Below are 23,672 nucleotides of genomic sequence, written 5' to 3' on the forward strand. Positions count from 1 at the left end.
GGTATTTATTGTGATCGGTCATACCATTTACCAGGATCGGTTACACCAATTACCGGGATCGGTTACCCCAATTACCAGGACCGGTTACCAATTACAAAGATCGATTATAAAACACTCTATGATCGATCACACCAATTACTAGGATCGGTCACACCAATTACAAATATTGATCATGCCATCTCATGGTGATTACTTAGGATCGGTTAAACTAATTAATAAAAACTAGTCATACCAAATCATAAGTCAGGCATTGTGATTAGTTATACCAATATACATAACAAAGTCACGATCGGTTCTACCATCTCATACATATTGGTTGTTAGAGCACTGCTCGGTCGAACTCTAAAGCGTTGCTATCTCAAGCATGTTTGTCAAGTTTAATTGCCAAAACTATAAGTCTTGATTCTAGTCTACTTATAGATAAGTCTCGGATTATGATAGAATGTGTAGTTGAGCTTTAGACTCCATGATGTTCATCAATTGAAGACGAAGAACTACTAAGGAGAGCTTGTGGAACTTCATCAACAAAAGGTATGTGGAGACTGGAACTCATTTTTCACTCAAGAGTCTATTTCTACTTTATCTCCTATTTGATACAAAAGTCGTATAGCTATATAGACTTCGATAATACACATTTGATATTTCGAGCTGATTTTAACTCGCTTACATTCTTGACGAAAGTCAAAAGATGATCATGTGAAAGTCGCCTGGTAAAATCTTACATGATTTGTGTGAGACAGTCATTTGATGTAGACTCAGAATATTTCGTATTGATATATCGATCACTTGAAAATTGCTTTGAAGCTAATAGTTTGTGTGAGACAGCTATTGTCGTCTTCTAGGAATGTTTCAATGATTGAAATGGGAGTTTAGAACAATTAACCATTAATTGGATATAGCACAGTATGCATAATAATTGTTGCAAGTTATTCCAAGTCCGGGAACCATAGTATACATACCCGTATGCGTACTGCTTTGTTAGTTGAAGTCCGGGAACTTAGCGTAAGTTCAATTCCGGGAATTCAACTGAATTTGGTGGTGTACGACAGTATGTGTACCCGTTCCCATATTGGCGAACCCAGACCAAGTCCGGATACTTAGGTATGCGTACCCGCTTGCATACTTGAGTGAGTTATGTTATAAAATCGTTTTTTTCATGAACTAATACATTTATAAAATAAGGAATGCAATCTTTTGCAACCGTGGCTATAATGTTAATGAATTGATTAGAGTGAATCAAATCGATTTTGCTTCAATTGTATCTTGTATACTTCTATGAGAATATAAATAATTGAACAACTCTATAACTAGTTTCATTTGAGTCATTTGAACTAGTTGGGTTAAGATGAACAAGGTTGATATGAAAGTGTTCATATGGCTAACTTCAGTTAACTATTGTTGAGCCAACAAGGTGTACACATTTAGGTACGGTTGCCCATATCTAAATGAAGTCACTTTTAATTTGTGTGTAACAAGATAAGTTCAATCTAACGGTTGAAAGATATTAGCTTGAGTCTAATAAGGTTTTCATCCAACGATGAATATTGAATGCTTTGTTACCAAGGTAACATTGATTGCAAACCCTGATTTGGAGATTCTATAAGAGAGAACTCTAGCAACTGGGAAACCTAATCCCACACCTCTTGTGTGATACTAGTTGCAACTAGAGTCGATTCTCCTTTAACCTAGGTTTTTTCTCTATAGTTGCGTGTTTAGATATTGCTTTATTCTATTGTATTGAGTATTATCTTCTCTAAGATTTGCTCGAGATTTAATCTCTGATAGGCAAGATAAAAAGTAGTCACAAACATCTTCGTCTCATCGTTTGTGATTCCAAAATATCTTATTTTGCTACCATACGATTAAGATTATTGTGAGGTGATTGATATTACTAGGCTGTTCTTCGGGAATATAAGTCCGGTGTATCAATTGGTTTCTGTTCACCTTGATTTATCAAAAGACGAAACAAAACTCGTAGGTATTTCTGTGGGAGACAAATTTATCTATTCAATAGATTTTTCTGTGTGAGACAGATTTGTTTAGCAAGTCTTCGACTTTGGGTCGTAGCAACTTTAGGTTTGGGTGAGATCAGCTAAGGGAATCAAGTGCGTAGAGTCCTGTTGGGATTCAGAAGCGTAAGGAATGTGACTGTACCTTAATCAGTGTGATATTAGTTAGGGATCCAATATATTCCAGACCGAAGTTAACTTGCAGTATGCTAGTGTCTGTAGAGGCTTAATACAGTTTGGTGTTCAAATCTGGACTAGGTCCCGAGGTTTTTCTGCATTTGCGGTTTCCTCATTAACAAAAATTCTGGTGTCTGTGCTATTTCTTTTCGACATTATATTTGTTTATATAATTGAAATATCACAGGTTGTGCGTAGTTCAATCAATTAGATAATCCAAACTTTGGTTGTTGATATAAGTTGATTGACACTTGAACATTGGTCTTTGGTACCGTTCAAGTTGTTTCACATAATAATCAGGCTCATGGATTTCTATCTGTTTGATTTGTTGATTACATTATGAAACAAAGATATAACTCTTGGATATATCTCCATTGATTGAGTGTGATTGTCTGTTTGATTCTCTTGAAATTATATTGGAGTTTGTCCATACAGATTTCCTAAACGAAATATTGGGTGTTGATAGACACATTTTTGTGACCAAATTGTCCTCAATTTTCAGTACTGTTGGTACTCGATTTTCTACTTATTATGGTGTTTTATGTGTTTGTAGGTATTTTTGGAAAATAAACATTTTTGGAAAATTCGGCTCGAAAAGTTGGTATAGGCACCCGGAGACACATGTTATTCAGACTCAGTTTTGGATAAGGGGCACCTAACTGATAAGGGGCACTCCAGTGAACCAATTGCTAATCGCACCCCATTACTGGTTAAGGGGGATCCATCTCTTCCTTGATTTGAAAAGAAAAAATTGGCGGGAAATTTGGTTTCAACGGTAAAGGATTTATTATCTTTAAGATAAGAATATCTTCTTGCCTTACAAACATGAAGTTTTGAAGAAAAAAGAAGTTATCTTGTATTAAACAAGAAAGATATCCTTAGAAGATTTTATCTTGGATTTTATTCTGCGAATTAAAGAAGATATGGGTTTAGTAAAGAAATATATAGAATAAAGAGAAGGAAAAATTCTGAAGATATTTTTAATTAAAAAGAAGAAGATTTTGGAGTTGGAAGAATATATTTGAGTGATGTGTATTTGTGTGTATAAATAGAGAGCTAGAGAGCACATTTGGTATTGATAGTTTTTGGGAGAGAAAAGAAAATCACTGTTTTATCATTGTTTCTCCCATTTCATCTTTGTAAACACCCTTTGAGCAATAAAAATGAATTTTGAGCGTGTTTCCATGATGATGAGCTAATTCTCGCGCAACCAAGGCAATGGATGAAACTATCTATGCATGAATGATTGGTAATAATTTTATTTTCTCTAATTTACAATTTATAATTCATTCAATCACCGCTTTTGCGGAGTTCTAAATGTTCACATAATTTTCTTAATTACTATAGGAAATTGAACAAGGTCACTAGGAAGGACCACTTTCCCCTTCCCTTCATCGACCAAATGCTAGAGAGATTAGCTGGACGTAGCCATTATTGCTTTTTAGATGGATATCGCGGTTATAATCAGGTTGTTATTCCCCAGAAGACCAAGAGAAAACCACTTTTACCTGTCCCTTTGGTACCTTTGCGTATAGACGCATGCCTTTCGAGCTATGCAATGCTCCTACGACCTTTCAACATTGTATGCTGAGCATATTTTATGACATGGTAGAACAGTCTTAGAGGTCTTTATGGATGATTTTTCAGTGTTTGGCTCGTCTTTCGATGAGTGCTTGCATCATTTGTCATTAGTTTTGACTAGTTGTAAGGAAAAGAATTTAGTGCTTAATTGGGAGAAATGTCACTTTATGGTTCGTTTAGGAATTGTTCTAAGGCATATCGTATCTTCGAAAGGTATAGAGGTAGATAGAGCCAAACTTGACCTTATTAAAACTTTACAGGTCCCAAAAACCGTAAGAGATATTAGGTCATTCTTAGGGCATGCAGGTTTTTATCGTCGATTCATTAAGGATTTTAGCTTAATTTCTAGACCTCTTTGAAATTTGCTTGGAAAAGACGTTAAGTTTGTCTTTGATGATGCTTGTTTAGAGGCTTTTGAGAAGATTAAGAATTTACTCAGTACCGCCCCCTTAGTCCAGGCACCCAACTGGAACCTACCCTTTGAGATCATGTGTGATGCTTCAGATTATGCTATTGGTGTTGTGCTAGGTCAGCGAGAAAATAAGTTACTTCATGTGATTTACTATGCTAACAAAACTCTGAATGATTCCCAGTTGAACTATACCACTACGGAGAAGGAACTATTAGCTATTGTGTTTGCCTTAGACAAGTTTAGATCCTACCTCTTAGATTCTAAGGTCATAATATTTACTGATCATGCTGCTTTAAAGTATCTTCTTTCCAAGAAGGATACTAAACCTAGATTGATTAGATGGATCCTATTGTTGCAGGTATTTTCCTTAGACATCAGAGATAAAAAAAGGTGCAGAAAATATAGTAGCAGACCACTTGTCTAGGCTTGTTGTGGATACCCTTAATGATTCTCCTCCTGTTAGGGATAGTTTTCCTGATGAACAACTGTTATTTGTTACCCAAGCACCTTGGTATGCGAATATAGTGAATTATCTTGTTACTGGTCGAATGCCCCAACATTGGGGTAAACAAGATCGTTCCAGGTTTTTAGCCTAGGTGAAGCACTTCTTTTGGGATGATCCTTATTTGTTTAAGGAGATGTATTAGGAGATGTATACTTGAGAATGACCAGTCCAGTATTATTTCCTTTTGTCATGATCATGCTTGTGGGGGTCACTTTAGTGCTAAGAAGACTGTTGCTAAAATATTGCAGTGTGGATTCTATTGACCTTCGTTGTTTAAAGACTCCCACAGTTACTGTGTTACTTGTGAACGTTGCCAGAAAGTAGGAACCATTTCCCGTAGGAACATGATTCCCTTGAACCCTATTTTAGTTGTTGAGGTATTTGATGTGTGGGGTATTGACTTTATGGGTCCGTTTCCTAATTCTTTTGGTAACTTATACATCCTTGTCGATGTAGACTATGTCTCTAAGTGGGTTGAGGCGGTTGCGTGTAAAACCAATGACCATAGGGTTGTGATTGAGTTCTTGAAAAATAATATACTTACACGTTTTGGTACACCGTGAGCTATAATTAGTGATGGAGGGTCGCACTTTTGTAATGGACCTTTTAGGCTTTTGATGAAGAAATATGGTATTACACATAAGGTAGATACCCCATATCATCCACATACTAGTGGTCAGGTAGAGGTTTCCAATAGGGAGATAAAGCGTATATTAGAGAAAACAGTTAATCCTAATCGGAAAGACTGGTCGTCTAGGCTTACTGATGCCTTATGGGCTTACCGTACTGCGTTTAAGACCCCCATTGGAATGTCGCCTTATCGGCTTGTGTATGGCAAGGCATGTCATTTACCTGTTGAATTAGAACATAAAGCTTATTGGGTTGTTAAGCAGCTAAATTTTTCACTTGACAAGGCAGGAGCCCATAGGAAACTCCAGCTCAATGAGTTGGAAGAGATTCGTATAGATGCTTACGATAGTGCGATGGAGTATAAGAACAAAATAAAACTTATGCATGATAAGAATATTTTAAGAAAGTCATTTTCTTCAGGTCAAAAAGTTCTTCTGTATGATACCCGCTTGCATATTTTCCCTGGAAAGTTGCGTTCTCGGTGGACGGGTCCTTTTATTGTTCGCACTGTCTTTCCTCATGGAGCTGTTGAGATCGAGACACCAGATGGTAGTAGTTCTTCGAAGGTTAACGGTCAGAGATTGAAACCCTTTTTAGAGTCCTTTCCTACAGGTGATGTTGAGGAGGTCCCTCTGGAGGACCCTGTTTACCCTTGATTGACCATCGAGGCGATTGTATGTTGTATATTAGTTTTTGATTTTTCTCTTCACCCAGATACTATCTTTCCGACTTCTCTCTTTACTGATTCCTCGTGTTACCTTACTTTTTGGTATTTCTCTTTCATTAGAAACATTGAGTACAATGTTAGATTTAAGTTTAGGAGTGGGGAAGAAACTTTTTGTTAGATTTTAATTGCATTAAATAAACTCCAGAGCCTAGAAATTTATGCTTATTAAGGTTGACACTAACCAATCTAAGTGGATGGGAACATCTTGGTTGTAGGAGTTGAGGAACCAATCTGATTAGATGGAAACATATAAAGAGTCTATTCATAAAAGCACAGAGCTCAGGTGTTAGAATTAAAAAAAAAAAAACATGGTTGTTTCTCCATAACTCGTTGAATCTTAATCCCTTCTGTTTTTATTTCTTAAGTGATTTGGTGGGGCACACGACTCAAGTTTTTACCATTGCTAGGGTGAAATAGGGTGATTGAGATACCTAAAGAAAAAATAGAAAAAAAAAAGGTTTGAGACCAGACCATCAGACCAACCGGAATAAAATCAGTAAAGTCGACCACTGGTGCCCTTGTATATGCCAGTTGTATTGACCTAGAGTTAGGTTTATCGACCACTGGTCCCCTTGTATATGCCAGTTGTGTTGATATTAGTCAGACCGGTATCTCAGTCCATTAGGATAGGTTCATCTTGGCAGAGGCCTTCAGACAGATATGGGAAACACCGTTCACTTTGAACCATCTATTTTTCTCTTTATCCATCCTCTTAATCTTTCCATGTGATTGGTTGACTCCGTGTATGATGTCTAGAAACTATCTGAGTAGAGCTCTGTCACTTATATATGAATTTTAGTATGCTGAGTGCAAACTCGTGTACAGTAATTGGAATTTCGCATCAGGGTACTTCCTCTTATAGTCAATGATTGTATGCCAACCAAGGAGATTCTTTAGTGCCTTCCAAGGTTCTGCATAGATAGCTAGGGTCTGGAGTAAAGGTTTTGTGGGTACACCTCTGGTAAACCCTCCGGAGACAACGCTCCGCCGCTAGGGCCACCTAGCGGTTTAACGGCTTGCTGCACGTGCTAAGTGTAGTCATTTTTATTTTTCTAGATTAGATTTGCTCGAGGACTAGCAAATAATAATTTTGAGGGTATTTGATAGACACATTTTTGTGACCAAATTGTCCTCAATTTTCAGTATTGTTGGTACTCGATTTTCTACTTATTATGGTGTTTTATGTGTTTGTAGGTATTTTTGGAAAATAAATATTTTTGGAAAATTCGGTTCGAAAAGTTGGTATAGGCACCCGGAGGACACATGTTATTCGGACTCTCAGTTTTGGATAAGGGGCACCCCAGGGAACCAACTGCTAATCGCACCCCATTACTGGTTAAGGGGGCTCCATCTTCTTCCTTGATTTGAAAAGAAAAAATTGGCGGGAAATTTGGTTTCAACGGTAAAGGATTTATTATCTTGAAGATAAGAATATCTTCTTTCCTTACAAACATGAAGTTTTGAAGAAAAAGGAGTTAACTTGTATTAAACAAGAAAGATATCCTTAAAAGATTTTATCTTGGATTTTATTCTGCGAATTAAAGAAGATATGGGTTTAGTAAAGAAATATATAGAATAAAGAGAAGGAAAAACACTGAAGATATTTTTAATTAAAAAGAAGAAGATTTTGGAGTTATGGAAGAACATATTTGAGTGACGTGTATTTGTGTGTATAAATAGAGAGCTAGAGAGCACATTTGGTATCGAGAGTTTTTGGGAGGGAAAAAAAATCATTGTTTTATCATTGTTTCTCCCATTTCATCTTTGTAAACACCCTTTGAGCAATAAAAATGAATTTTGAGCGTGTTTCCATGATGATGAGCTAATTTTCGGGCAACCAAGGCAATGGATGAAGCCATCTATGCATGAATGATTGGTAACAATTTTATTTTATCTAATTTACAATTTATAATTCATTCAATCACCGCTTTTGCGGAGTTCTAAATGTTCACATAATTTTCTTAATTACTTATGATTCAATTTGATAGATTATACTTTGTTTAATTGATTGATAGTCTATTCTTAGGGAATACAATTAATATTTGGGAATATGTTTGATTATGTGTGAATTAAAAGAAAGGACTTAATGGATAGTTAGAGTTTTGAAACATATTTGGTATCGTTCATTCATGTGTAATAGTGGAATCTAGTGTCTAGGTTACTTTTAATATCTTGAAATCAATTTTACAATAAGTTTTATATTTTTAAGTTTTATAAGTCTAAAATATTTTGCTTTCACAAGTCTCAACGAACTTATTACTACAACATCATTGAAAAATATCATCAGTTGTGGTTGTTAGACCCCCGCTTTTTCATTGGTAATCCAAAGATTTGCAATGAATAGTTGTACCAACAAGCCTAATGATTTCCATTTCGATTCATAAAACAAGTTCATGAATGTACTTCCTTTAAACAAATGTATAACATTGTTTCCTATGATGAAATCTTCACCATAACCTATTCACATAATCAAAACATTATATACAAGATTATGTCGATGTCATATCTACGAAGTTCAAAAGATAAGCGTTATACTTCGTAGTCTAATTCCCTAATACTATGATCATACAAACATGACTATGTCACATCACTAAAGTATTATTCAATATGTACAGTATATACAGCTTCACAATTATGTTTTCAATATAGCACAACTTTAAAGATACGTTAGGAATGAAACAGTTTAAGTCAATATTACTAACGTCAAGAGGAAGGATGATGTTGTCGTTATAGTTCGCTTCTTCTTCACATTCTTCAGGTCTTCGGAGTAATACTTGTATGTCTCAACATTCCTAGACTTTCTAGTCTAACCTAAACGAAGTTGACTCTAGTATATAATCAAGCAACTTTAGATGAGTTTTGACACACTAAAATATGACAACCTAACATGATATACCAACGCTTGGTGAGTCAACCGATCTGTGCTCTAACAAGATCCACCAGTTGGATATTTAGTGGTTGCAGTTTACAACAACAAAAATGGATATTTATTGGTAAAATATTTATCTTCACTACAAAGACACTGTAGAAAATTACTTAGTGTTTCTTTTTCTTCGATTTTGGGTTGATCAGCAAAGATGCTAGATCCAACAACACTAAGGGAAAAAATAGTACTATGTAGTAATCACAAAGTGTTTATATGCCAATTGCATGTATCGCATAATGATACCAAGAAACAAGGTCTAGGGTTCATAATTTTTTCCGAGTACAAACAATAAAAGCTTATTTTGTTTTTCCATATTTTTCTCGGTAGACGGAATACTAGATTTGTGGTATAAAGATCAGAAGGTACTTCTCTCTAGCTCATACCCTCAGACTCTTGGATGGCTGTTTGTGCGTAATGAAGGTCATAAACAGAAAGCACCTCACTGGTCACGATCATTTGCAAAAACCATGATTTCGTGATTAAAGATTCTTTAGAAAATGACATTATTTCGTTTGATTACCAGTACCGCAATAGCACCAAGTTTTCTCTTTTGGATGTTATATTTGTTTTTCATGATAACATTAATACAGTGAGAAAATTGAAAGGTATCATAGTGCAGAGGTCCAAGCATAACTCCCGAGCTATTTTGAGGGAATATGAGAAAAGAGCGAACAAGTCTCCTAAAATAAATTCAGAGGGAACAAAAATACTGTTTGATAAAACAAAATTATTGCATACATAAATAAAAACAAACTAGTTTGTATTCCTAACAAATTTTAACTAGTTGAATCAAAATGATCGTTGTATGTTTAATACGTGGCGAACATCTGACAATTTCTCTAAGTTACTTTATATACAAATAATTTCCTAAATTATTGATGATATATTACTAAGATGCATAAATATTTCTTGTAAGTATAAAAGTAATTAAATGAGAAATGCAATAAAACAAACATGTTACATGCCTAATGCGATTCCTCAATTCAATTTTACACAATATTATCAATTTGAAACAACTAAATATATGGTTTAACCTGTAGAACAATATTTCGGGAAGAATTAAGCAATCAAAAACATGCAATATAATTCATGCTAAATATCACATAGTTTCTTCAGTCTATTGTATATGTAATAACAACTATTGAGTAGGAGTAAATTAGATAAGGAATCGAGGCGAGGATCGTTATTTTCTTAAGATGTAACTTACCCTATATGCACATGCTGAACACTTAATGGTAAAGGTTTCCCAAGATATAACGGTTACATTTCGAGTAGGACATCACTTGAATGCTTCGAAATCAGGCGAACGCAAGGTGAAGAACAAAACTCTCTGAATTTTAGAATGCTAACGGTGAATATTTTCATATATAAAAACAGAGACATACTTGGGTTTTTATATCTATCTCTTTGTTTGGGAATGTATTTCTTTGTTTGTGAATGAATCATATTCCTAAAGGTTATGTATGAAAGGTTTCAAGTCATACTGTTAGATTAATTAGGTCTGGTATCTATTGAATGAAGAGACACAATCTGAAATCGTTGGATTTTTAGTTCCTTCAATAATTTCCCATTACTGACGAGCTAGAGATTCAAACGCAACTTGTGACTATCCATGTATCTATTAATGAAGAGACACATCATAACTTCCATATGCTCAGCAGAAGAAGCAGATATTCGAGCCATTAGAAATTTCCTAAATTTTGCGCTGGGAAAGAAAAAAGACTGGATTATAATTGAAAGTGATGCTATGAACACCTTGGATCAAATTAAGCAGAAGACATTTATGGGAGACCTGAGAACTCATATTATTTACCAAGATGTAAAAAACCTAATTCATAAATTTATATTCTTTAATAAAGTTGCTCACGATCTCGCTCGGTGGGCTAAGATTAATATGAGTCACACAGTCTGGTTTACCCCACAGGTCTGGTGAGTGCCAACTCTTTGTAGTGACCACCCAATGTTAGGGGGGAATATGTAAGTTTCTTTGTTTTGCCTTATAAAGAAAAGAAGAGGAAAAATCCATCCTGGTCTTCATTATTTGATAAGGTAGGGACCAAAGAATTTGCAATTAAATTTAGAACATGTAGTTGTTTTAGCCACAAAGCTACATTTATATCAACTTATCCATCCCAAAATAACACAATGAATGGACCAAGCCTAGATGAAACTCTTGAATCACTGTGTGATTCACATCTAAACTCATTAGCACTTATAGCTGAGATTATTGACCCAACTACACATAAGTGGAACTCTGAAAAAGCTAGAAATAACTTTCCTCAAACTATTTCGGATAAAATTTTTAATATCAAACTTTTTCATGACATCAATGGGAACCCGAAAAGGGATATCTTCAGATGGCTTTTCACTAAAAATGAACAATTTTTAATCAAAACAATGTAACAAGTCACAAAATAACTCTCTAAATAAGAGTCCTCAAGCTACTGTCTCATTCTGGAAGGAATTCGAAGCTTAATGTGTCTCAAAAAATAAATATTTTTTCTGTGGAAATGCATCCACAATGCTTTACCAGTTGGGAAAATCCTAGGACAATATATGGATAATATTGATATTCACTGCATTTTTTGTAATCATCCCTGTTAATCTTTACAACACTTGTTTTTTTATTCTTCTTATGCAAAATATGTATGGATGTTTCCTCATTTGGCAGGTTTGAATTCATCCTCACATATGATCTTCCTTTTTTGAGCCTATACACTAACCGGATTGCATGAAAATCTACAAGCAATATTATTGAAGTAGTTGCTACTAAATGTTGGTTGATTTGGAAGGAAAGGTGTACGAGGGTATTTTAGGATAAAATTACTACTAGTCTTCAGCTCTCTTTGGGTGTTCTTAGGCATTTAAGTTTTTGGTCTCCTACTTCTCTAAATCCCACATTTACTGATGTTGGCCTTAATCTTACATATGGTATGGTCACAAGCCCTGTAAATAACCCTGACAGGATCTCAAATAATAATAACACTCGTCTGCCCCCTGTTTTGAACCAATTCAAGCTTAATTTTGATGCCTCATGGTTTGATGAGAATAAAACTGAGGGACATGGTCTAATTTTTCGTTCTTCAACAGGTACAACCATCCAAGTTGGATCTGGGACCAATGCCTCCAACCCTGAAGAGACATAAGCTCTAGCTTTGCTTGAAGCAGCAAAGTGTGCAACAATCATGAACTACAAAGATTATTGGATAAAGGGAGATTGCAAAGGAGTTATTGATTTTGCTCAGGGTCACAACAACATAATTCACTGGAGAAGCAAGGCCATTGTAGCCGAAGCTCAAAGAATCCTACAGACTTGTGAGCACTTTTTAGGTTTCATTTTCAGTCATATAAGCATAGCAATGATGTAGCATGCTTTGGCAAAGCAGGCAAGGAGGCAGGGCCACTACAAACAACAATGGAGACCAATGCCACAATTTCTCCTTTCTGCTTTAGCTTTTGAATGTAGTCATATCCGAGGAGAACAACTTGTGGGAGGATTCTCATATTTCAGTTCCTTACACTGAGATAAGGGCAGCCAACAGGGAAACTAACCTCTTGTAACCTTTTTTGTTTTGTTTGAATGATATTACCTTTCAAAAAATAAAATAAAAAATACAATGAATAAAAAATACTAATCGAGAAATTTACTGCAAACTAAAAGAAATATAAAACACCCTGAAAATTCTTTAGTCATGAGATTCAGTATGTCTTTATTGTTTGTTACATATGATACAAAATTGCATGTGGTCCCTTTTTTTTTTGCTTACCTTTCATGAATTAGTAACCAAGGCTCATTTGTTTTTGAACCTCTAAAAGTCTAATGTCAAGTCAATGTCAAAATAATACACTATCACTGCATCCTTTATCATCAAATTATCAATCTAAGGATGATCTCAAATCATTCATCCGAGCCAACGATTCATTTCGAACTTCTTCCGGTGGTATAAAACAATCCATTGATAATCCAGGCACATTATACACCATATCGTCGATCGTCCACGTCTCTTCCATCCGTTTAACAAGCGGACCAACCTTAACATTGTTCCCGAATCTCGTTAAACTTACCGTAGAATGACCGGAATGAGCAATCATTACACCACCATCCACCATCCTATAGTCCTTGATACTTGATCCCATTGTTGTTTCCCAGTAAACTGGTTGAGATCCGAGTGACTGAATTCGAGTTAAATGAGAGTCCTCGAGATATACCAACAACCCACTTCTCTGACTGAAATACCCAACCATATTATGTTTAATGATTTCTGCTGTACTATCACTCCGATCAGTTAGAACCGTTTGATCAGCTGACAGTTTTAGTGCAAAACAGTCTTCATCCTCAATCTTTTTTTCTCCCGAAAATTGTGCTGCCGAGAATACTGCTGCTATGGCTACAGGATCTAATCCCTGCACATAGACAAATTCATCAATCAGTTCCATTTTTGGAATGACACGGTCCAGGATGAGGTGATGAAGACAAAGAGAATTCAATGTGATGTGATCTATTATGGAAAAAGGAGGGGCCTAAGGGAAATGCATGTGCAGCAGGAAAAGGGACATTAGTGGCAGTACAATGAATGACTAAAAAAGTTTGGAATGAATGGATATGAAGAATATATGAGGGTCTGTACATGCTTAAAAAGTTGTAAAGAAAAAGGTATCCATCAAAGAAAAAATACCACCAGATTTCATGTGATGGGAATCATTTCATGAGTTGATGAGGCTTCCAGGGAACTGAAAATGGTGCCCACAACATCATCTGGTGTGGACACTGATGTCATTATGCACTATATCTTGAATCACATCTCTTAAAGCAAAGTTTCTACTGTCCAGATATGTGTTCACATCAGAATCAGATTCCAATACAAAATAGATCAAGATTCTAGAGCTAAAAAGTGAAAGGAAAGTTGAATTCGCTGGTACTAGGTAGTGTCCGGAAACCACTAAGTTGCTCAAGTCTTTACGGGGTTGGAACTAAAAGCTAAAAATATCATCGAGTCGTAACAAGATTCAGTATCATCAGTATATCAGTTTATGTATACTAATTGGTGAAATACCTTTTCTACTTTGTTCGCGTGTATGCACATAACAGGCACTTGGAAATATGACAGGCAAACTATGCGTACTTTGTGTCTGCCGTATACAACATAGCAGGCGTAAGCTTAAGATTAGAGGATCTTAGAGAGTCTATAAAACTTGAATCTGATCACCTAATCAATCTTCTAGGATGTGATAGTTGAAATGGAAACAGATACAATTGCACGAAAAATTAAATGAGGAGATGGTCAAAATAGAGACAGATTAATTTGCATTAAAGCAAAAAGAATAGTACTCCCAACTCCCAGTCCTACCGGTCGGTTTGGTAAAGAAATTGACTATGGCAGAGATAGAGACTCATCATTTGTAACTAAAAAGTTCACCATAAAATAGAAAAGCAGAATATTCCAGATAACTTAATGTAATACTAAAAGAAATGTGAGCCACTTGCCTGAAGAGCGCGCCTGAGAGGCCGAACACCGCCTTTAGCAGCGTGAGAGCCAAGCCAAGGTGTATGACGCCAAGCCACATTTCCATCACTACCAGCAGTAATTTTATGGCCGGAGACAACTAGTTCCATCAACCATTTATCAGGTATCATTTGCCACATCACAAAACAACCCTGTTGCGGCACTCCAGATGATCCATTTTTACTGCTTCCGGCCGATGAGCCGCCATTTAAGCCCCCATTTTCTTCAGCCATTACCATCTTAACATTTCCTATTGCATACACACTCTTTACAATACCTTCTGTTTTCTTACACCCAGTTGCTGCTACAAAATGTTGAATTATGTACTGTGCCCTTGTCGCAACCTACAATACAATAACCCCAGACATCATCAAGAACAGTGAACTGAAATTTCTATGCCACACAGAAAAATTAATGAATAAATGTAAACTACTTACATTGTTGAGTTGAGATTGTTTGTTGTTAGAAGAAAGTGGAGAAAGAGGACAACCTAAAACGCTCAAGAGAATTTTGAGATCGGATTTTTTGTTAAAGATGAAAGGGAATTGATTTTTGAACCAAACACTCCATGATTGATTACTACCACCTGATACTAATTTCTTCAGAGAACCACTTCTTTTGTTTTTGCTGTGATGCGTATTCTCTTCATTAATGGGTTCTTCTGAAAGTGGTGCCAGACGATTCATTGCTTGTATATTTGACAAATAAAACTTTCTTTTTTCTTTTTCAGTTCTCCCAATTTCAATTTTTTGTTCCGTTTTATGGTGGAAAATGAACAGATTTTGTTTGAGATTGATATCGGTACCTACAAGAGAGAGAGAGAGAGAGAGAGAGAGATGGGGAGTAGACAACTACTTGCTTATGGGTAGAAAATGGGAAGAAGAAGAAGAAGAAGAAGAAGAAGAAGGAGCTTTTAAGGCAGGCTAGCTAAGTAGGCAGGCCAGGGGTCCATATCTACATCTGTGTGATAATGGCTTCTTTCCTTTCCTATTTGCTGGTAGTTGGTACAGAGAAAAAAGAAAGAATCGCAGAGTCTTTTGGAGTGCTTTTGAGGGTACATAGAAATATATTTATTATTTCTATATTAAATGTTTATATTTATTCTTAAAGAGGAATTTAAGGAAATTTACTATGCCCAAAAAGAAAACTAAAAATATACTCATATTCAAGGATTTCTTGATCAAATAGAGATACATATGTCTATTATAAACACTTGAGTTGGTTGCCAAAATGTAGATCTCAAGAACTCGCAATGAGCTTCATTCAATCTTACATAGATGGGAGAAGGATACATAAAAGTTTCTGGAGGATAAAATTCTGCCTTCTTTTGTACACATGAAAGATTTGATGTTACTCTTCATCCATTTCGACATTTATCATCAGATTTTACCTTGCAAAACGCACTGTCCATGCTGCTGCTATTTCGTCGTGTTTAGTTTTATCTTCCAAGTACAAGTGAGCAACACCCGAGACAAGTGGGTTATCTGGAAGGATGAGAAAACAACCAGAATTCACTGACTAAATAATGGAAAATTAGATGACTAATGTGGAACAAGGTAAAAGAAAGCAATACTAGATTGCTATAAGCAAGAAGAGAAGAGAATTCAAGCAAGAAGAAAAAGATAAGTTTTGTGTTTAATAATTTGATTGAGTAATGGATAGCTCTTACAAGACTTAATCTAGCCTTTATATAGGCTTGAAGAATAACTAAACTAGGAAACAGAAAACTAAAAGGAAATCTAAAAGAATCCTAAAAATAAGAAAGACTGAAACTAGGAAATCATGAAAGCCAAACCTCTAAGCGGAATCTTCTGGAATTGTAGTATGCCCTGCATCAGTCCCCTCTTCTAGAGTAAAACTCGTCCTCGAGTTGTCCAAACAAACCAGAAGTTCATTGTCACCATGAAACGTAAAAATCTCTTGAACATTAAATGTGTTGGAGATATTCCAATCATTTGGTAGATCAATAACATAAGCATTATCATTGATCTTCTTTAAAACCTTGAAAGGACCATATTTCTTCATCTTGGTTTTGTTATAAGTACCCACTGGAAATCTCTCTTTTTTTAGATGTATCATCACGAGCTCCCCTTCCTTGAAGGTTTTAAACCTCTTGTGTTTATCAGCATCCTCTTTATATTTAGAATTGGACTTCTCCAGTTTAGATTTTACTTCATTATGTAATTCAGTTGCTTTGTCTACAAAAGAGTCGGCTGCAGTGTTTGTACTCTGTGTGGTGGGTAAGGCTACCAAATCAAGAGTATGATTAGGTACTTTAGAGTACACAATCTCAAATGGAGTTTTCCCAGTAGAACGATTCACAGAAGTGTTGAAAGCGAATTCCATATGTGGCAATAACACATCCCACTGCTTACTATTATCCAGGCACTTAGCTCTAATCAAATTCCCAAGTGATCTTTTACAACCTCAGTCTGTCCATCAGTTTGCGGATGTGAAGTTGTGCTGAATTGTAAAACTGTGCCTAAGCGCATCCATAAACTTTTCCAGAAATAACTCAAAAATTTTGTATCTCTGTCAGAAGTGATAGACTTTGGAACCCCATGCAATCTTACTACTTCTTTAAAGAACAAAGAAGCAACATTAGAAGCGTCAGTTGATTTCTTACAAGCTACGAAGTGAGCCATTTTAGAGTAACGATCAACTACGACCATAACAGAATCATTACCTCAAGCAGTACGAGGTAAACCAAGTATAAAATCCATACTTATATCAACCCAAGGTGCATCAGGAACTGGTAAAGGAGTATACAACCCGGTATTTTGAATTGTACCCTTTGCTCTCTGACAGACCATGCATTTTTGTACGAACTTTTGTACATCACGTTTCAAAGATGGCCAGAAATATCTTTCTTCAATCAGGGCAATGGTTTTATCTCTCCCAAAATGACCATCAAGACCACTGCCATGTAATTCTCGCATAAGATGTAAACGTAAAGACCCTCGAGGAATACATAATCGATTCCCTTTAAAAAGAAAACCTTCTTGTATAAGAAAATCATCAACTCCATGAGTTTGAGAACTGCATTGATCCCATAGTTTGCCAAAATCTTCATCTTCTGGATAAATGTCTTTGATATAGTCAAATGCATATCTCTCATTACGAATTGTTGTTAATAGATGACTTCTTCTACTTAAGGCATCGGCAACTTGATTCAATTTGCCACTTTTATGTCTCATGGAGAAAGTGTATTTGTTGAGTGTGGAAAGCTATCGATCATGCATTCTGTTAACTTTAGCAGAAGTACTCAAAAACTTCAAAGCATGGTTGTCAGTGTTGACAACAAATTCCCTATGTATAAGATAAGTATGCCACTGTTTAAGAGATTGAACAAGAGCCAATAACTCTAATTCATATGTAGACCATTTCTTTTGTGCATCTGAATTCTTCTCACTGTAATATGCAATTGGATGACCCTCCTGTGATAATACTGCACCAATACCAACAACAGATGCATCACAATCTATTTCAAAAGACTTGTTGAAATTCGGAAGTGCAAGAATTGGTGCCGTACAAAGCTTTTCTTTAAGAAGAATAAAGCTTTTATCCATTGCTTCCGTCCACTCAAACTTCTCCTTCTTGAGACAGTCAGTCAAAGGTGCAGAAATAGAGCTAAAGTTCTTCACAAATCTTCGATAGCAAGAAGCCAAACCATGAAAACTACGAACATCACGAATAGAAGTAGGAACTGGCCAATCTTCAATTGCTTGAACTTTAGAAGGATCGACATGAATACCATCAGTAGAAATCACATATCCCAAAAATGTTACTGAAGAAGCCATGAAGGTACACTTCTTCAAATTAACATATAAAGAGTTGTCAGCAAGAACTTGAAACACTTGTGAAAGATGTTGGAGGTGTTCTGGCTCACTGCGACTAAAAATTAGTATGTCATCAAAATAGACAATAACAAATTTACTGAGAAAGGGTTGGAGAACCTGATTCATAAGTCGCATAAAAGTACTAGGTGTATTAGATAACCCAAATGGCATGACCAACCATTCATATAAACCTTCACGTGTCTTGAATGCTGTTTTCCACTCATCTCCACCTCGAATGCGTATTTGGTGGTAACCACTGCGTGAATCCAACTTAGTAAAAATAATAGAGCCCGACAGTAAATCAATCATATCATCAATACGGGGGATCGAAAATCTATAAGGAATGGTGATGCGATTTAATGCTCTGCAATCGATACACATCCTCCATCCATTGTCTTTTTTACTAACCAAGAAGGCAGGACTGGCACAAGGACTGTTGCTAGGTCGTATCAAACCCTTTGCAAGCAAATCATTTACTTGTCCCTGTAATATCTCATGCTCAGCAGGACTCAAGCGATAGTGTGCTTGGTTTGGTAAAGAGGCTCCAGGAATAAAATCGATGCAGTGTTGAATATTCCGTAAAGGAGGTAATGCAGTTGGTAGTTCATCTGGAAATAAAACATTATATTGAAATAATAAGGGCTTCACCTTTGCAGGCAACTCAATCATAGGCTTAGAATCTTCATGGGAATGTAAAGAATGTTGTGGGTGCAAAGAACGAATAACAGTGGCTACGACAGCATCAGTCTGCGCACAAGAGTTTGAAGTGGAATTGGATGGACGAAGAACCTTGGTTTTCCCATTATGAACAAAAGTGTAAGTATTCTCGAATCCATTGTGAACCGCGTGAAGATCGTATTGCCAAGGTCTGCCAACAAGAACATGGGTTGTCGTCATATTAATGACATCACATAGAACTGTGTCTTCATAACCCTCAAAAGAGAATGACACATAACACTGAAGAGTAATCTTCTGTGTGCTAGAGGCATGAACCCATCCTACAGTGTAAGGTTCTGGATGAGAAGTTACTGGTAGTTCAAGCTTCTTAACTACGTGATCAGCAATATAATTATCCACACTGCCACTATCAGTTATCGTCTTGCAGATTTTACCCCCAATATAACATCTGGATTTAAAGATACTGTGTCTCTGAGACTTGCATTGTTGAGCAAGAAATAATGGACGAATCATCCCAACAAACTCATCGTCATCACCAGGTGAGTCTTCATCTTCGAACTCATTAAGCGCACCAGTGACTTCATTAATGATCTGAGGTTCACCAATCAAAGCATTGAATTTCCGACAATCACTAGACGTGTGCCCCGATTGCTGGCATTTATTGCACTTATCTCCACGAAATTTTGCATAAGTATTAGTAGTTCTCTGTTGCGGTGGAAATTGTTGTTGCCTGTTATGAAACCGATTCCCTGTAGTAGGAGGAGTTGGTTGCAGAGAGTGAGACTGCTGACCCGGCTGAAGATCAACTGGATTGGCTAAGATAGGTGTAGCCAGAGGTGGAGTATAAGGCACAATATGGCTAGGTTGTCGATGTGAATGGCTAACATCATCATAAGGAGGCCTGGGAATAGTCAAAACAGTATCTGGAGAAAAAATTTGAGATGAATTGGTACCCCTGGAATTATTTTGATAACGCCCTTCTCTGGATGGATAAGTCCTAGAAGAACGAAGAAGGCGATTTTTTATCTTAATAGCTTGCTGCACCGCTTCGACCATAGTAAAAACTGAATGAGTCATACCATTTTGTATTAATCTATTCATCCTCTCAATGAATCTTGCAACTAACTGTTCTTCAGATTCTTTAAGTTGATTTCGTGCCACCAAATTATAAAAATCGGACACATAATCTTCAACAGTGCGTGCCCCCTGCTGAATGTTCTGCAATTTGATGAAAAGTTGTTGCATAAAGTCTCTAGGTAAGAACTTATCCCTGATCAAAGTTTTCATACGTGTCCAAGTACGTATTTTCGGTTTGTTAGCGTTTCTACGATCATCACAGATCTTATCCCACCATGCTGCAGCTCCTCCTTTGAGCTTGTAAGTCACAAGTTTGACCTTAGAATCTTCAGGGACTTCCATAAATTCAAAAAAAGCTTCTACCTCAAAGAACCAATCAGTTAGTTCTTCAATACGAAAATTTCCAGAGAAGTTGGGAATATCAGCTTTTAGCTTATATTCGGGTAAAGAACTGTAAGGGTTGTGACCAGTTTTTAAACGTCGTTCTTCAATCCAATTCTTCTCTAGATCGTTCTCACGTTCATCTTCATCATCACTGTCGAGTGTAGGAGAAACTAGCTTCTTCTTTGAATGACCTATGAACCCTTCATACGGTTTCTTAATGTTTAAAGTACGCAATAATCTTTAGGTACTTCATCATTCTGTAAAAACTGAAGTGTATCGTTTTTAGTTTTGTCTTCTAAGTCTACAAGCTCAGGCATATCCAAATCTATATTTATGTGTTTTGCAACCTTGAAAAGCTGATTCTGCATTGCTTCAAGCTTGTTATCTCTTAACCCTAATTTTTCCTCCATGGACTTCTCAAGAGTTTCAGTAATGTTTTTTGCCAAAATCTCGGTATGAGATTTGATGAGAGCTTCGATTGCTGCTAGAGTAACTGGTTGAGCAGTCATGTTTTTTTTTTTTTTTTTTTGTGTACTTAAAAGAATGAAAAGGTGTTGCGGAAGCGAAGTAAAGGATCAAGTGATAGGATGAAAAACCTAAAACTAAGCTCTGATACCAACTAATATGGAACAAGGTAAAAGAAAGCAATACTAGATTGCTATAAGCAAGAAGAGAAGAGAATTCAAGCAAGAAGAGAAAGATAAGTTTTGTGTTTAATAATTTGATTGAGTAATGGATAGCTCTTACAAGACTTAATCTAGCCTTTATATAGGCTTGAAGAATAACTAAACTAGGAAACAGAAAACTAAAAGGAAATCTAAAAGAATCCTAAAAATAAGAAAGACTGAAACTAGGAAATCATGGAAGCCAAACCTCTAAGCGGAATCTTCTGGAATTGTAGTATGCCCTGCATCAATGACCTTGAGCTAGCTCGCAGTTTAAGGAAATTATTGCGCAGAAACTTACAAGTTTTACTTACAAGGATTGGGATTCGTAAACATTGATCTGATCGCAACTAACACGTTTGAGATTGTAAGAGCTGGACTCCAGCTGTCTTTTAAGATATCCAAGCTGATATTTCCATTAAGATCGACATTGCAGTGATATATCCGAGTTTTGAATACTACCTGAAACATACAAATAAGGAATTACGTTTGCCTAGGAAAAGCATGGTTAAGAATATGATGTTATGCAATATCTACTAAGGAGGCAAATATCTTTCTTTGAAGAATTGGGTCATTCTTTTTTTTTGGTAAGTTAAACTTATCGTGAGGATGATGGGAAGAATTGGGTCATTCAAAAATTGAATAAAGCATAAAAAGCCCCCCACTAAGAAATTTAATGTACAAAGGTAATTGTAGTTCAGCAGTTTGTTACAAAACAAAACAAAAAAATCTGAAAGTTTTCAGAAAATCATGTTGGGTCACTTTTCAACCAAATGTTAATACACGCGCCACTTCTTTGATTTCTCTAGATTTATAAACGAGTATGCACTTACAGGAAAGAGGAATAAAAACAAAATGGTTTATGTTGACTACTTGAATTTGTGCTAATACAGATTGGAAAGAAATTGTTGAAATGCGATCCAAAGTAAACATAACACAAAAAGATATCTTCTTTCTGTTCCTGTTGTCTACTGAAAGATATTACTTAAACCCGTCCACCGGAAAAAATAAATTGTCACGTTATTGAAAATGAACTATAACTTACTCTTTCTCATAGAAGAGGGAAATCAAGTATACCTTTGGGGGTTTGAATGGATAATCGGCTGGAAATGTAATATCAAGAAAAAATACACCTCCTTCATATGGTGATCCTGCAAACAATAACATAAAACACTAAATATTGGGTTTCATAACTTCCCAACACCAAAACAACAATACCCCTATGCCACATTTCTCAGATTGTATCCCATAACAGCTACTTGCTTGCTTAGTGAACCATAAATTAGCCATGGCAAGATGAGGTCTGTCAGAGGTGTTGTAACTACGACAAGCCTGAATAACTTACTACTCCTAAAAGGCTTGGAATGTACAAATCTCGTGTATTAATAATCTAGCAATGGTTTTACATAATCTCGACATTAACTAATAAGACGAGGATTCTGGCACACAGCCTAAAAGATGCTTTGGATTAAACACTAAGAAGAATTGGTTTACATCACCGACCACAACAGCATCTTACAGCCACTTCTCGCATTAATCTAACCATAGTTCACCCATCTCATGGGACCAAAGGTATGGAAGGAGGCAATGGTAGTTATAAACTATTCAGCATTAAGCCTCCTCTGCATATGTTGACACGGATACCAGACATGAAATCCAAGTTCAATGTTCTATAGGTTCATATCAATGATTCAGTCATGAGAAGTATCAAGTATGTTAACAGTGCCTGAGCTAGAACACAAGGAAGCAAACTCCTTGTTGTCAAGGATAGCTCCCATGGCCACAAGGGGGAGAGCTAGGTAGGGTGGGTTCAGTTGCCCCCACCTGCTAACCAATCTCCACAAGCCTATGTAAAATTACTTTCACATAAACCTCCTTAACATGGTGTCTGGGATTACTCTTATATGGTTTTTGCCCCCCTCTGACTAGAACCCTTGGATAAGCACATACTGTGATAATTAATTTGGGGTTTAAGCTAAGTTTTCCATTAACAAATCATAAACTGAAAATATTGAAATATTCAGAAAGGGAAGTAAAAAAATGGAGAGAAATCTCGAAATTGGAGTAAAACCAGATACCATAGCCTAAGTGTGGGGAAGGAAAAAAAACAGAACCCGAAAGGGTATTCTATTAGTTGAATTCGAAGCAAACTAAACCCAGAAAACAAAGAGGGATGGAGAGAGAAACCTGGAGGACCAAAAATGGTAGAAATCCACTGATAGAGATTGTCACCTTTAGGACCAGCAGAACAATCAGGAGGAGGTTCACTGTTGAATTCCAACATTTCCTTTCTTATCCTCTTACCTGATGCTGATACTGATGTTGCCGAAGCCCATGACCTTCCTCCTCCTCCTCCTCCTCCACCTCCACCACCACCACCCACTCCTGAGGTGCTCGTGCTGTTCATTCTCAACAACCCTTCCAATCTCTCTCACTCTCCGTCTCTCTATCGTGGAATTCCTGCCCCGGTGGTTACTTACGTAGTGTTGAGTAGAGCCATAGGTGTGGCCAGGGTGCGGTCAGGGTGCCAACTGCCAACCCAACAAGTATTTACACAT

At 36.4% G+C, this 23,672-nt stretch overlaps 2 protein-coding genes across 3 annotated transcripts; both read right to left on the reverse strand.

Annotated features, from left to right (window-relative positions):
* Positions 1-12,627: 12,627 nt before the first annotated feature.
* On the reverse strand, positions 12,628-15,517 carry LOC113323202. The gene is made up of 3 exons (XM_026571479.1): positions 14,909-15,517; positions 14,453-14,815; positions 12,628-13,371 (listed from the first exon to the last, which is right to left on the reverse strand). Exons 1-3 carry the CDS (start codon positions 15,155-15,157, stop codon positions 12,844-12,846), a joined length of 1,140 nt encoding a protein of 379 aa, XP_026427264.1. The 5' UTR covers positions 15,158-15,517; the 3' UTR covers positions 12,628-12,843.
* Positions 15,518-15,632: 115 nt separating this feature from the next.
* On the reverse strand, positions 15,633-23,548 carry LOC113323203 (constitutive photomorphogenesis protein 10-like). 2 transcript variants are annotated; one of them, XM_026571480.1, is made up of 4 exons: positions 23,302-23,548; positions 22,192-22,265; positions 21,429-21,576; positions 15,633-15,955 (listed from the first exon to the last, which is right to left on the reverse strand). In XM_026571480.1, the coding sequence occupies exons 1-4, from the start codon at positions 23,519-23,521 to the stop codon at positions 15,858-15,860; spliced, it is 540 nt and encodes a 179-aa protein (XP_026427265.1). In that variant the 5' UTR covers positions 23,522-23,548; the 3' UTR covers positions 15,633-15,857. The 2 variants fall into 2 exon arrangements, with proteins under 2 accessions (XP_026427265.1, XP_026427266.1); XM_026571481.1 differs by lacking the exon at positions 15,633-15,955 and adding an exon at positions 21,309-21,356.
* Between the last annotated feature and the right edge of the window lie 124 nt (positions 23,549-23,672).

The sequence above is a fragment of the Papaver somniferum genome, chromosome 11, assembly GCF_003573695.1.
Source record: "Papaver somniferum cultivar HN1 chromosome 11, ASM357369v1, whole genome shotgun sequence".
Lineage (NCBI taxonomy): Eukaryota > Viridiplantae > Streptophyta > Magnoliopsida > Ranunculales > Papaveraceae > Papaver > Papaver somniferum.